This window comes from Amblyomma maculatum, chromosome 3 (assembly GCF_055883805.1).
Source record: "Amblyomma maculatum isolate TAMU_Amacu chromosome 3, ASM5588380v1, whole genome shotgun sequence".
In the NCBI taxonomy this organism is placed as follows: domain Eukaryota; kingdom Metazoa; phylum Arthropoda; class Arachnida; order Ixodida; family Ixodidae; genus Amblyomma; species Amblyomma maculatum.
The window spans coordinates 23,239,348-23,255,257 of record NC_139346.1 but is presented as its reverse complement, the minus strand read 5'-3'; the positions used below and the strand labels follow the sequence as shown (position 1 = coordinate 23,255,257).

The following is a 15,910-nucleotide window of genomic DNA, read 5'->3' as shown; positions in this document are numbered from 1 at the left end:
TTAGGTCACAGTGTGATCGCGATGAATGTATAAGGTGTGACGCACAGCTGTAATAAACTAGTTGAAGTTCCGCGATTTTTCTTGTTGGTTTCTTCCTCGTCTCTTGTCTTTTTGCGCGGTTTGAAGATGGTCACCAACTAGCCCGCCTCTCTCTATTATAGATGTGGTTCATTGAAAAAGTATATAGCAGCTGGTAGTACTCACTAGTTCAGTGTCTAAGGTACTTTCGATGGCTGATGTTTTGGTGGTGGATTCGACAGCAATTTCGGCGGGTCGCACACTAACCCATAGAGGACAACGGCACAATAGAGGATAACGGCACAGCAGGCGCAGCAGCCATGGAAGGAGCCACCGTAGAATGTTTTCTCAGCATGTGCTGCTGTTTGGTGAATGTAGTCAAAGTCGCACTGAATAGCTTCTCTTCGGAGGCTCTAAATCCGCGTCGTTGTAATATGGCAAAAAAAGAAACGGTCATTTGTAAAACATTTTAATGTTTGTGATAAAGCACGTTTAGGTATATCTAAAACGGGGAAGCTAAGAACAATGTCAACTGCAATTTCCCTTCTTTCGCTTCAAGAATGTTAAACTTTTCCACGAATTGGGCACCTTAGTATATGAGAAAACGTTTGAAACCAGCGACAAGATAAATCAGACGTGCTTTTAGGCCAGAAGGTCACACCGGAAAGGTAAAAAAAAAAAAAAAAAAAAAAAAAACATCCCGTGTCGCAACTTTAAACAGTACATGTTTTAGAAGATATAAGGTGCATTCCTAAGAGACTGTTTTTCATGGTTAAAGAGAGGCCCGTACTGGTTTCTCAACGTGAGACAGAAATTCTGCTCGGTAACTGAGCCACACTATTGCGAGGATTCCCTTTCGGAGAAACGCGCCACACAAATGGCGATGAGCGCCCTTGTTTCATTGTTTTTCGGCGCTAAGCACAGACCGCTGCTGCTGCTGTCTTCGGCTCGTTAGAGTTACTATATAGGCTTTGCCAGAGTGGCGCATCACAACATTCTCCTCATGCTGTCCGACAGAACTAACGTAGCCAGTAAAAGCGACTGAATCATTTATCAGAGCTTTGATGGAGCTACGTGACGCGTCCCTTTAAATCGTCTCGGCACAGATTGGCCCTGGCGCCGAGAAGCGACTTACCGATGTGCTCCCCCTGTCGTGCCACGTGAGGCGAGTCCTCCCAGAGCCGGGCCTGCAGGCACTTGTGCAGGGTTACCGCGTGCAAGAGCGCCGAGAACCCGCAGGACGGACCACGCAGCAGCAGCATCGATACCAGGGCTGCATCCACCAAACAGTGGCGCTATTCAACATTTGCGTGCCGCTCGAAGGTCTACTTCCCATGTTGGAGTTCGAGACAAGCAAGATGAGCATATCCTCACAATACGCAATTTGTCGGCTCGGTTGTACTTCCCTATACCAAATTTGTCCACGATACACATGCGCACTTCATAACGCCACCTACGCAGCTGCGCCACCTTCTATAGGCTGATGTTCACTTGGAATCGAGACCGTTGCCCTTAATGACCATTGGTCATCTTGCATACGCAGTGCTGCATGATATGACTCCTCCTTTATTTCGACTAAAATCTCTTTGGCATGTTGGGTCATCATGCCGACTTGTTCAATCACCACTTAGCATTCGTTCCCACTCCGCTTCCTGTCTCTTACCTACCGTGTTCCATGGCTCGCTGCGTGGTCCTGAACTGAACATAGATCATTTTCGCTAGCCTAAATGTTTCTGCCCCCAACGTGAGTTGCAGTAACATAAAGCTGTGAATAACTTTCGTTTTCAGAGATATTGGCAAGCCGATGTCCCAATAAAACCTGCCAAACGCTGTTCTCTTCCGATATGGTTGAACGGTACTTCCACTTTCTGGAGATCCCTTTTTATATCCATGGCTCCGCTTTTCCTGTCTAGTTACTCCGCCATGCTTTGAATTTCATGCCCTGAGATACTCAGGTAGGCAATGCCATCAGCGAATCGCACATTGCGGAAGTATTCTCAATTATGTCTTGGCGAGCTTGGCGACTATGAGCTCTACACAAACAGCCCGCCAAGACCGCTATTCAGCAATACAAGTTCTTAAAAATTTATTCGTTTACTGTTATCTTAGATTTTTTCTCATTCCTGATTTCTTAATACATTTTGCAAGCATACAGTGAATAGTACTCGACAGAGCCTGCCTTCCTGCATGACAGACCGCTCGATAGGGAGTTTGTCACAGTCCTTGTGAAGGTGGGCTGTGTAGCCGCAGTAGGCACGTCACAGTACTTTCACGCGTGGATTTTCAACATCCTAACCTGGTTCCGCAATGTTTGCATGATGGCTGTAGTTTCGACTGAGTCAAATGCTTGCTCTGATTCTGTGAACATAAAACGAGGTGTTATATCTGTGCTTTTGTTCACCTCCTGATTCATATTTTAAATATGGTCCGTTGCCTAGTAGATTTTACGTAAGCTGGCACCGTGCTTTGATAGATTAATCTGTAATGTTGAATTGATCAATTAGCGATCACTTCGGGGAACACAGATTATGCTAATCGATCTGTAGGTTTTCATTTCAAACAAGCCCTTGAGGTACCTTTGTATGGATTATGTTAGCGTTACTTCAAGATTACGGCACGCTCAAGGTCGTACCTCCCCAATGCCATTCAAGAACTCCTCAGATAGTGATATTCGCCAGCTGCTTTTCCTATTGCTTTAAAGCTTTATTTGCTCAATGGTTAGCTCCAGGATGCTCAATTTCTCCACGTCACTGCTTCCGTGATTCGCGCCCTGATCACTTACGCTTCTGTATTGTTTTGCGCTGAATTCCTCGTCTACATTGGCTCAGTGATGACATTGCCCTACTTCTCTGTTGCCTGGAGTGATTTCGGGCTTTTAGGCTTCCTTCACTCCTTATCACATTTTCGGCTTACTGCCTGTCATGCTTCGTTATATCCGTTGCCTCACATTTGAAAGCATTGCCATTTTTTTTAGGTCTGTGCAGTTGGAGGACCATTTATTAATATGACCGTTCTCCTGATCAATCGGTATCCTGCCTAGGTGCCTACCCTCAGATTGTATTGCGCTCCCGATGTTGATGGTTTTGACATTATCCTTCCCGTTTGTAGCTCTAAGGTCATCATCTTTCGTTTTAGCGAAATATCCGTTTTACAGAGAGGTCTTCTCTTTGAAATTCTTTACTGTCCCTATCGCCTTACTGGTTCGATTTTCGGTTATGTGTTTGCTACGTTCATAGTGCGCGCCCAGGCTAACTGGGGCTCTTACCAAGCGGTGGCTTCTGTACATTACATCGTCGAGTGTCTTATATAACGCCAGAACGCGCGGATAATTTGAAATATATATTATTTTAAGTCTCCATTGACAAACTTCTATCCTACTTTCGGTTCTTCCTCAAAATAAATAAAAATAAAACATGCATAGGGAGAATTAAGCAAATTGCTTAATTTCTTATTTTTCCTATGTATGTTTTATTTTTTTGTTTTTGATTTGGTATAAGTTGATACTTCTTGCCTTTATAATTTTTAGCTCTTATTGCTTTTGTCTTGTCTTACTTTCTTTGTATGGTTCGCCGTCCATTTGGCCATATTTTCTCTCTTTATTCTATTTCCTTTTAGCTGTACACTCCCTTGTTATTTCCTATCTTTATTGTTCATTTTATTACGTTTTTGCCATTTTATTTTGCATTTCTTTCGCTCGGCATCAACTTTCTTAGATCTAAGGACGTTGCCCGGCATAGTTTACGCCTCATCATTGTTACAGCGTAAGAGCCTCGCACACTTCATATATCCTTCCTTTCACTTCACCCTCATTCCGTTTGTTTTCATTGTTTCGCCAGAGTTATTGCTGGGTTTCGTTTTTTTTTTCTGAACAGCCTTTAGGACCAAGGGCTTTTAAAAGTGATTCGTGCAACAAAGCATGTCTCCTTTTGGTTTTGTTTTGTTTTTGTGACCCCTGCACCGTGCATTTACATTCTATTTCCATTTGCTTTTTCTTCTTTTTTTTCCCACCAAGTGTTTTGATCCTCCTCTGCTGTGCGCATGCTCACCGACCGATAGTGGCAACGGCCCCTATAATATATTCGGTGTGATGTTTCTTCCAAAATAAAGTTGCAAGTTAGTCTACTTCTGTGTCTACTTCTGTGTCGCCCTTGTCTTAATTTGCGCTATGTTTTCAAGAAGTAGCTACCAACTAGCCCAAACCAAACACCTGCTACCTCTTCCCTTCCTTGGTATTCAAGATGACCTTTAGAACAGGGACGCATAGGCTAGTACCACCTTCAATGTGTACCTCCTATGTAATTACGGGGACTGCCAACATCTAGTTAACGCTGTCGAATTTATGTTGCAGATATATCAATATTTTTTTAAGAATACCACGTGTTCCACTGTTCGCTAAACTGCCATATCTTAACACGCACCTGCTTCTTACCGTTTTATCTGCCCTGAGGTCGCAGTCTTCTGACACCCCATATAATACCCGCTAGGAGCTGGAAGCGTACTGCAAGGCTAGCGTCACTGAAGATGGTTCCGGAATTTTTATATGTTGACGGCTTCAGTGTCCGATGGCAACCTGTGTGGAGGCCGAGATTCTTACCATCCACTGCTACGTCGCAGGTCTGACTTGTGTGCTCTTCGTCGCTGAAGATCGTATTACTCTTCTATTTTCCTCTCTGTTACCTTTAGGGTGCTACCGCCTGACAATGTTATTTACACCTGGCTGGCTACTCACTATACACCGTCTCACAAGCTCTTTGCAGCACACCGAAAGGTCCAAACAGGATAATGCGCACTATAATTGGTAATTGTGATCCTACAGACCTCTAACGTACCTCTACGCACTACAACAGATAATTGTGCTTCTACTGTCATCCTCGAACAAAACGAGGAGCAAAACGCGCTTGTAGTGCGAATTGCGTCGCAGAAAAACGCCTCTATACGTGTACAAGAATAAAGGCTCGTATTCCAGGTTCTTCTCCTACACTGGGCAGCAGCTCACTCACCCCGTGCGAGCCTCTGCGCCACGACGATGATGCGGGGCAGGTCTTGGGCGAGCGACGCGTCCGTCACGGCCATGCAGCCCAGCGTCGCCTGCAAGAGGCTGCAAACATCCACGTGCGAGGGCCACTGAACGAGTGTCTAAACTGCGCTACGCATCACTTTTCTAACAGCTACAAGTTGCCCGCATCCAGGACGCGGGCCAGTCTATAATACCAAATTGACCGCCTTAGGGCTCTGCCTGTAAGGCCTACGTGCATCGTGTGCTTAGCCTCCAGTTGCTTTGTGCGGCGCAATCTCGAAGGCAGCACTTCCAGTTGATTATTCTGTAGTATTCGAAACCTGTTTTGAGAAGCCTGAACGCCCGATACGTTTTCTACCAGATGAGAAATCAATTTTCATATTTGAAGCAGGAATTGTTCCCTCTTTTCAAAATATCGAAAAACATGAATTATTCAAAGAGACAAAAAAGTATCTGACGAATGGCGACTGAATAATTTGCCTTTCAATACTGCCTTGACGACACGCCTCTCCTTGCTTGTGTCTTCGCTTTGTGCTTGCAATCAGGCTATTGCTAATAATATAACTTTGCATCAAAACTCAGCGCTCAATACAGCAGCTAAGAAGAAAGCGCACCCGAAAGCAGAATATTCATCATCAACGGGGTCGCCATCATCAGCCAAACTACATACGCCCTGCAGGGTGAAGATCTGTCCCATATTCCTCCGCTTAACCCGGGCCTGTGCTAGCTGCATCTACTTGACCGCTGCAACCAGTGCGAGCAAACCAACCAGAGCCCACTGATCGAGCGGGCTGAGAAAACGGCAGTGGCGAACGAGACTCTAGATTGAGCACCCTTATATCTTTTCCTGAGACCGCTCTAACTAGCAGCTGTCCGCGAGACAGCTGCTCTTGCACACCTTCAGAATAGCGGTGGCACATGGCTTCTCGCAGGAAGAAGGGACAAATGCAATATAAGTTGTTCTTCATCCACCTCTTCATCATCATCGCCATCTGCCCAGCTAACATTCGCTGAACCCTGCTACGCTTTTCTTCCATTGCAATCTAATTTCTTACCCTTAGCGGTCACCGCTTATCACACGGCATGCCCTGAATATTCCACTAGAATGTCATAACCTCGAGTTATTTCTCCGACCCACTCTGCACGCTTCCAATCTCTTAACGTTACCTACCATGTTATGTTCTGTAACTGCGCATTGTCCTCAACTTAAGTAAAACCCTTTCCTTTAGCCTCTACGTTTCAGCGCCATGTGTGACTACAGGTTAGATGCAACTGTTGTATGCTTTGCTCTTGAGCGATACCATTAAGCTGCTAGTCCTAATCGGAAAGTGCTTGCCAAACACCCTCCACCCTAATTTTATTCTCCTCTTTATTTCGCTTTCATGGTCCGAATCTGCTGTTATTACCTGCCCTAAGTAGACATATTCGCCAACCATTTCCACTGTTTCATTACATACTGCAAACTGCGGCTGCTTCCCGAGGCTGTTGAATATTACCCCAGTGATCTAAATATTACCATTTAGGCCTACCTTGCTGTTTTCCTTGTCTAGCTCATTAAACATTCTTTACAATTGGACCGTTGTGTTACTCAGCTAGGCTATGTCATCAGCAAAACGCAGATTGGTGAGGTATTCTGAATCATCACTTTTCCCTAACTGCTCCCTTTCCAAGTCTGTCCCAAGCAAACGGGGAATAGTACTGGCGGGGTCGTGTATCCTTCCCTAACACATTTCCTTATTGGAATTTCATTACTTTATTTTTTGAGAACTACGGTTGCCGTGAACACTATAGATAGTCTCACATATGGCTCATCTACAGCCTGATGTCGCAATACCTGCATGACTGCTGAGGTTTCGACTGAGTCAAATGCTTTTTCGTAATCAATGAACAATGAGCATAAGGAATGGTTATATTCTAAGCGCTTTTATATGACTTTGTTGTTGTAGCATGGATATGATCAATTCTTCAGTACTTTGACTGAAAACGTCCCTGATCCTTTGTGCAATTTCAGTGCACGTTAAAAATCCCCAGGTGGTCGAAATTTCCCCGAAGCCCTCCACTACGGCTCCTCTTTCTCTATCCACTTTCACTACCGCCTTCCCCCCTCCCTCTACGGCGCGGTTCAGGTGCCCACAGAACAAGCGTGACAGAATTGCGCCTTCCTTTCCTGTGAACCAATTATTATTGTTTGGCTGACTGATGTCTAAGATTGTACTGATTCTATTGGCGATTACGTTAGCGCATACCTTCTACGTGACGGATAGCCAAGCTGTTTTACCTGAAATTTTCAAGTCCTTAGTGCGCCATTTATTAAGGATGAAGATAACGTTAGTGTTCTTGCTAAATTCCGGTACTGTCCATTTCACCAGGCATCGCTTATACAGGGTGGCCAGCATTTGTAGCACGACATGCTTACCGCCCCTTCAGCAAATCTGTAGTCACCTGGCCGTTCCTGACTGCTTACTTTTTCATTGTTTCGAAAGTCTCCTTAACCTAGTTATTTTTCTCTGGTGAACCTATTGCACTTCGCTGCTATCAATCTCATTATTGTCCTGATTACTTCGGCTACCGTATACGCCAGTATAGAACTCATCCGCTACTTTATGTGGACATTGCCAACCTTGTCCCTCACTGTATTCATATGATTTTCGTCTACGCCTAATTTCTTCTTCAACGCTTTCAAGCTACGACCGTTCTTTAGAACATGTTAAATTTTCTGCATGTTATATATGTCAGACACTTTGCACCTGTTGATTATCTTGATAGCTCTGCCAGTTTCATAGTGTCTGATGGGTTGGAGTCTTTCATTCTTTGGCGTTTATTATTTAATTTTTCTTGTTTGCTTAAATAGTTTACCGGTATTCCCTCTAACTATCATACCGGCTATTTCTACCGCACAACCAGTAATTAAACCTCTGAAGGAATGGTTCATCGCTTCTACACTACGGTCGTCTTCTTCGATTAAAGCTGAATATCTATTCCGTGACAAGTCGTGAACACTATTGTGATTATAAATGTACGTACCGAGTCCAACTCCACCCCTTTGTCACATATATGCACTGACAGATCTCGGCATTATTTCAAATCAACAAAGTGCCTCATGTACTCATGCATGCCGTTTCTTCCTATGCATTTTAGCGTTGATATAGTCACACAAATTGGACTGCCTAGACGCCTGGGTTGGAAGGTAACTCTAGATCGGTTTAATCGGCAGACCACACACCGTATCAGATCACATCTACAGCGCATTCGGCCAGCTTCTGTGTTTGCAAGCGCCACCCGTAAGTTTTCTTTTTGCGCGATGACTAGCTCGAACAACCACTATCCGGAACAAAGTACTTTTATAGGCAGTGTTTTACTGGAGTATAATACAAATAAAGTGCCTTAAAGAAAAGTGCTTGTCGTATTTCTATACAATTTTCACTCTTGCAGACGATACAGGGAGCGTACGCGTATGCATTGATTGCAGACGATATATTCGCTCGCAGACATCCCATAGTTTAGAGGCGCTCCATCTCGGCGCAGACGAGTGTGAGAACCGCCACAAATTTCTTGCGAGTCCATTCCGGGTGACCACACAAAGGCTCTTTGAATGCTGTGTTTTTAAGCTGCCAAGCAAGTCCCATGGCTTCGCACTACAGTGGTGACAGAGTGTTTTGCGCAGACTATCTTTAGGTACACGAAAAGAAACTTCCATTGCAGAGGAAGTTTCGCTCAGTGAAGGATACTGACAGGAGTTCCGTGGGGAAGATTTTACCGCCAGCTACGGGTCTATTCTCGGATAATGACCATCTCTGTCAGAACTGTTTTAAATGGTTTAGAGAAATGCTGTTCGCTGCTAAAACAACGGAGGAATGCATATCCGAAGAGGAAGAGTACTACAGGTATGGACATTTGTCTGATGCCTTGTCTCCCATGGATCTGCAGCAGAGAAAATGCTCAGCAAAGAGAAGGCACTGTACAACAGATGAAAATATTGCTTCGAAAAAGAACTCTGCTTTCAATACACCCAGTGCCACACAATGGCTGCGAAGTGTTAGAAGACCAGTGTGTAAACTGAACCGAATGGCTCAAAAACTTGAAACAAGCCTACGATTCTGCCACGTTTTATCAGGAGCGTCTCCACCTCTTGACCCTGTTGCCAATGAATCTCGAGCCGAGAAAGATCCAAGCAATATTTCCTAAATTGACCAAGTCCATGCCTTGCAAGTCTCGAAGGTGACGGGAGAAGCGCGGGGTGTGGTGCGCTCCGGACCCACACGAAAGACTCCGATTGAGCCCCGGCGAAGTACAGGCTGCTGAGGACTACTATACAAAAGAGGGGTATGGCTGTTATCGACAGAGCCCGAACAAAAAAGACGTTATGTATGCCGTTGTAGACGGACGTAAAGAATACAGTCCCAAAAGGTTTATGAGACGTTCAGTCCGAGAAGCATACCGCGTATTCAAAGAAGCTGACCCCGACAACACCATGTGACTTTCGAAATTTTATTCCCTTCGGCCGCGTTGGGATTTGCATTCGCCTCAGCAAGGAGCTTGCTTGTGCATTTACTGCACGAATGCCTCTCTTTGCCATTCTGCATTGCAAAGAATAACAGGGGATGCCTACACACTTGATGAATTGAAAGACTATGCAGCTCACCATCGGAGAAATGCTGGTTGGGTGATTCAGGGATGTGTCCGAAAAAAGGCGGCTTAACTGCAACAGTATTAGGAGTACGCCGTATATGGGAAAACAGGAACCTCCAGAAAAAGATCTCACAGACGAGCGCATTTGTGCAAGTGCTTTCTACGTGGATTAGCTATTCGATTCCACATGCAGCAAGACTGAAGCTCGAGCAGTACATGACGCAAAGAACTGTGAAAAGCATGGGTATGCGAATGGTGTTACACTTTGACTTTGCAGAGACCTGTACTGCAGTAGTACCCAACGAGATACAATTGTACCACTCGCACAATAAGCAGGCCTCTGTTTTACCTGCGTTGTCATTATTGTAAAATCAACACGAAGCTTTGCTGTGGTCAGTGACGATATGACGCATGACGCAGCCCATGCCTGCTTCGCACTAGGCTAAATTCATGACTGGCTCAACCACAACCTTCTTCAAAATCATGTTACATACGTGAGCGATGGGACTGCCAGTCATTTCAAAAACAAATATCAATTGTACGAATTGTGGAAAGAGAACTATGTCTCCATAAAGTGGTTGTTCTCTGCCGCAGGACACGAAAACGCCTGCGACAGCGTTGATGAATTAGTGAAACACCAGGCGTCTCTAACAACCTCAGTGCAGACAGCACCACTGTGATAACACCTGCATCTGAAAGAGTCTCTAACGTATCTGGAAGTCTGAAGAACGTGTGGCTGATCCTGCAGACGAACTTCAGTAATTTCGTGAGAACAAAAAAGATGAGTGCAAAAACTTGCCACCTGTGACAGGAATAAGCTCATGGCGCATGTGGTTCGCTGCACAAGGCAACACTGGTGTCAAGAAGGTTTTATGAGTGTCCCGAACGGCTGCGACCCCTATCAAAAAAATAAAAATATTGTTACGAAGGGGGTAAGACGTCGGAGCGCTGAACAACAAGATGATAGGGTAGGGAGCTCAGCTGGTCAACGACAGCGCGCCCGGCACGAGAGTCTTTTTCCTACGTCTTTCTCCTTCACTTGTCTTCTGAACTTCATCTTCTTCGGTACTGTTACAATATTTTGAAATGAATTCGTGTTACCATCGCGTTTTCAGTTCAGTTCAGTCATTCAGTCGTGTCCGACTCTTCGTGACCCTATGGACCATATCATGCCACGCTTTACGGTCTGTCACTATCTTCCTAACATCACATAACTTCATCTGCAGCGCCTCGAGGATGCCACCTAAACATCGCGTTCACTGCCTACCCCTTCTCCGGTAACCCTCTCTGCAGCCCCACAACACGAACCACTACATTTGTTTGACGTTAACCCTGAAAGGACGAGTATGTACTGTAATTGGCGCTTATATTACACCGAGGGATGGCTTGGACAAATCATATCTATTTTCAACAATCCAGTGTTGTGTAGCTCCTCGTATTATTGTGGGGGACTTTAATGCTCACCACCTTCAGTGGGGTAGCGCCATAATGAGCAATAGAGGAAGAGACCTGGCAGACTTTATGCATACGCAAGATCTCGTCAATATAAACGACGGCTCACCGACGTTTCTACGCGGAACAACCTACAGCAGCTGCTTGGATGTGGCGTTTGTTTTCAGAAGCCTCCATCCCTCCGTTTCTTGGTGTAGTGATGTGGAAACACATGGGAGTGATAACATACCAACGTACATATGCATCAAGTGGTTTGCACCTGCCACTTTACCTCGTGTGCAATACACAGACTGGCCCGCCTTTAGGGCAGCGGTGGAGACTTCCAGCGTGGACCTCACCATCTCACCAGTCACCATCTCAAATAGAGGGACAAATTACTTCCTCTCTCAGTGAGAACACTCGCTATGTTAGTGTGCCGGTGTCACTGTCCAACATCGACGTGGAATTCGAGCGGATTCGCGCGATCCGTCGGCGGGCTGAAAGGAAGTACAGAAGAACGAAATCCGCGCAAGATCTCGCACTTTCTCGCCGAGCTAAACGAGAAGTTTTGCGCCACCTGGAGAGGTTAGGACGACAACGTTGGAGACAGTTCTGCTCATCACTGAATCCCCGTAAGCCCCTGTCGCGTATCTTGCATGTTGCGAGAAGCTTGCGCACACCTCCGCGAGAAAGGCACCCTTTTCGTGCCCTGGCCCTTTACCAACGCCGCAATGAAGTTGACGTAGCTGAAGATTTTTGTAAAATGGTTGTGGGCACAAACCAGGCACAGTTACCAATTTCAGAGATTTTTGCACCACCTTCGCCGAATGATCAATACGACGTGCCCTTTACAATAGCTGAATTAGACGCCGCTCTTGCTTCTTGTCGGCATTCATCTGCACCTGGTCCTGACGGGATTACCTATTCAACCTTATCAAACCTAGGCAAGTATGGTAGAACTGCACTACTTAATTATTTCAATGATATATGGGCTTCTGGTACTGTTCCTGAACACTGGAAAATTAGCCGCCTGGTTGCTCTTTTGAAGCCTGGAAAGCCTCCTCTCGAACTTACCTCATACCGGCCAGCTGCCCTAGCAAGCTGTGTTGGAAACGTTATGGAGCGCATGGTGCTGGCAAGACTTGAGTGGTATCTAGAGAGTAATGATCTTTATCCGAATATGATGACTGGATTGCGCCGCGGACGCTCTTCCATTGACAGCGTCATCGACCTTGTGGTGACAGTAAAACACGAAAGCGTCACCGTCGACTAGTAGCTGCTGCATTTTTAGATATAAAGGGAGCTTACGACAACGTCCTCCATGAAACTATTCTTGATGGACTTGACGACGTGGGAGTTGGTGGCCGGCTGTACTTGTGGATTGTAAGCTATCTGAGCAGCCTCTCTGTTTACATGACTACGCCTGAAGGAGATACTACCCGCTTTCAGGTCGGTCGTGGAGTTCCACAGGGAGGAGTTCTAAGCCCAACTTTATTTAACGTTGCGCTAATTGACTTGGTGAGTGAACTGCCAACTAACATCCACATAAGTGCATATGCTGAGGACATCTGCATCTGGGCCTCTGGTTCGACACGCCCACAACTACGTGCGAGACTGCAACGAGCTGTGTCATCAATATCGATGTACTTACGGCGTCAAGGTTTATTTTTAGCGGCAGAAAAGTGTGCAGTGATCGCGTTTACGGGAAAATGTGTCAGCCGCTACCCGATTACCCTTCATGGAGTCGTAATACCATACGTCTCCAGGCACAGATTCTTGGCAATAATTATTTACCACCGACTATCTTGGTCGAAACATATTGTTATGATGAAGAAAAGGCTAAATAATTTTTGCCATGTACTTCGTTGCATAGCTGGCACCAAATGGGGTCCAACTGAGCGCTCCTTAATACGGCTTTACGAGGCTCTGTTTGTTGGCTACATACGGTACAGTCTCCCAGTACTCTCTAGTATGAGCATTTCCTGCTTGCGGACTTTAGAGAACGTGCAAGCGCAGGCACTGAAAATATGCCTTGGACTGCCCAGGTGCACCTCTAACAAAGGCACAATTGAAGAGGCACACGCTCGCCCAGTGCCCATATACTTGTCACACGAACCACTTCGTGTATATTTACGAACACTTACAAGACAACGTTTTCACCCACTCAGCAAGATTCTGGATGAGAGGCCGGACTGCAGTTTTACAAGTGCACTCCGCTGCCATCAGTCGCAAGTACCGACAGGATATGCCCTCCTATATCGTCCCACCCAACCACCATGGACGATGGATAAACCTTTGGTGCACCTTCGTGTTCCCGGAATACTAAAGAAATCGATGGTACCAATTAGCGGACTCAAACAACTTACTCTGGCACACATCTGGTCAGAATATCCCAATTATGTTCACGTATACACCGATGGATCTGTGTCAGCACAGGCATCCGCTGCAGCTGTGGTCATACCAGCTCAGAAAACGACTCTGCATCTCCTTTTGGGACATACCTCTACATCAACCGCTGCCGAACTTGTAGCCATTCGGGAATCTATTCGCTATATATGTGGAGAACCACCTCAAAAACGGTGTATATTCACGGACTCGAAGACTGCATTACAAATTTTGGAAAACTTTTTACGCCACACTGCCTATCAGTCCCTGGCTCTAAACATTATGGAGCTCATCACATCTGCCCAGCTGCAAGGCCACATGATAATGTTTCAGTGGATACCTGCCCACTCCGGCCTCCATGGGAATGAGCAGGCCGATGTTGAAACGAAAAGCGCGCTCATCAATGGCTTCCAAACAGCTGTGCCTTTCTCAAGAGCGGACACGACGTGTCTTCTAAAGAGTTGTATGAATATTGCTACTGCAGCTTACTGGGCTCAACCAGACGCCCGACACATCCGTCTAAGAAGGCTCGATCGAACATTTAAATTTGATGTTCCGCGTGATATTCCGCGTCATCAGGCATGCTTGATACATAGACTTCGTTTAAACGTGGCTTTCACGCGCAAGTACTTGAATTTAATTGCACCGATGGACTCACCGGAATGTTCAACTTGTGGCATCCCAGAGACTGTGGACCATGTATTATTGGTGTGCCCAGAGTATGCGAACGAAAGAAATGTGTTAGCTGCTTCCTCTCTGTCGGAGGAAATGCTGCTGGGCGCTTGGCAGAACGAAGGGAAGGACGCCCAGGCAGTGAGGGCTCTTTGCCGTTATTTGAGCGCCAGCGGACTTGATTCGCGCTTGTAAAGCAACCTGCTGTGTCTGTATATATATTTCATATGCCTTCTCCCACATCGTCACCCATCATGACCTTCTTTCTTCTCTCCTTCCCCAGTGCAGAGTAGCAGGCGAGATTTGAATTAATCGGGCCAACCTCTCTGCCTTTTCCTTTCAATAAATCCATCTATCTATCTATCCGGTAACCCTCAACCATTTCCAGCATCAAATCTTTCTCCAGCGACTCCTCTCTTCTCATCAGGTGACCAAAGTAGCTAAGCTTTAACTTTAGAATTTGACCCCCCAATGAGCAGTCAGGGTTTATGGTCGACATTGTCGACTGATTTGATCTTCTGGCAGTTCAAACGCGTCAATTTTTCGGCGGTCAGCCTTTTTCACAGTCCAACTCTCGCATCCCTACATCACAACTGGAAAGACCATAGCGCGGGTTATACGAATCTTGGTTGGCGGTCTGGTGTCTCTGCTCGTAACTAGACGGTCAATTCTAGCCATGGCTCTCTTTCCCAAAAGCAGGCGTCTCCTAATTTCATGGCTGCAGTCAGCTTCCGGGGTAATCTTGGATCCCAAGAAGGGAAAATCGGTCACGGCTTTCACTTCTTGTCGCTTGATGCTCCAGGACTTGATAGGGCAAGACGCCATGATCTTTGTCTTCTTAATATTCAGTTTAAGCCCGAACTTCTCACTCTCTTCTTGCACGCGCATCAGAAGTCTCTTGAGTTCCACTTCACTTTCTGCCATTAAAGTGGTATCATCCGCATGTCTAAGGTTGTTGATACGTTTTCCAGCAATCTTCACTCCAGCTAAAGACTCATCCAGACCGGCCTTCCTCATGATGCACTCAGCATATAGGGTAAATAGGCAGGGCGACAGTATGCAGCCTTGTCTCACTCCTTTCTCAATCGGGACCCAATCAGTAAGACCATGCTGAGTTCTGACTGTGGCCTCTTGCCCTTCATACAGGTTCCTGAGGAGACAGATGAGGTGAATTGAAACTCCCATCTCTTGGAGAGCTTGCCACAATCTACTGTTATCTACGCCGTCAAACGCTTTCGCATAATCAATGAAGCAGAAGTAGATGGGTTTCTGGAACTCTCTTGGGTTTTCCATGATCCAGCGAAGGTTGGCAATTTGGTCTCTAGTTCCTCTACCCTTGCGAAACCCAGCTTGCACGTCCGGAGGCTCCCGATCCAGATACTGCTGCAGCCTACCTTGGAGGATTTTCGACATCACCTTGCTAGCATGCGAAATAAGCGCGATCGTGCGGTAGTTGGAACAATCTTTGGCACTGCCTCTCTTTGGAATGGGGATGTAAACTGACCTCCTCCAATCCTGTGGTCACTGCAGGGTTGTTCAAATTTACTGAAATAAGTTAAACAGAAAGTTACCAGCGTCATCGTTAAGGTTTTGAAGCAACCGTCGCGGTTTCCGCTGTCCTAAAGCTCTTTATATGCTACCTCACATTCATTCTTCATAAGTGGTAGTCTTACTCTCTACTGACAAGGAGAAACAATTTACTACATGTAGAAAGGACTCCCCAAAGCAAACTATGTACAATTACTATACACGTTGAGT

General features: G+C 45.9%; 1 protein-coding gene across 1 annotated transcript in view; it reads right to left on the bottom strand.

Annotated features, from left to right (window-relative positions):
* Positions 1-15,910, bottom strand: part of LOC146194338 (putative ATP-dependent DNA helicase HFM1) — a 212,462-nt gene that overhangs the window by 15,096 nt on the left and 181,456 nt on the right. Inside the window, exons 11-12 of the mRNA XM_084596530.1 lie at positions 5,019-5,116; positions 1,154-1,291 (exon numbers count right to left, since the gene is read on the bottom strand). Of these exons, the coding sequence (XP_084452656.1) occupies positions 1,154-1,291; positions 5,019-5,116 (236 nt within the window). The remainder of the gene's footprint in view (positions 1-1,153; positions 1,292-5,018; positions 5,117-15,910) is intronic.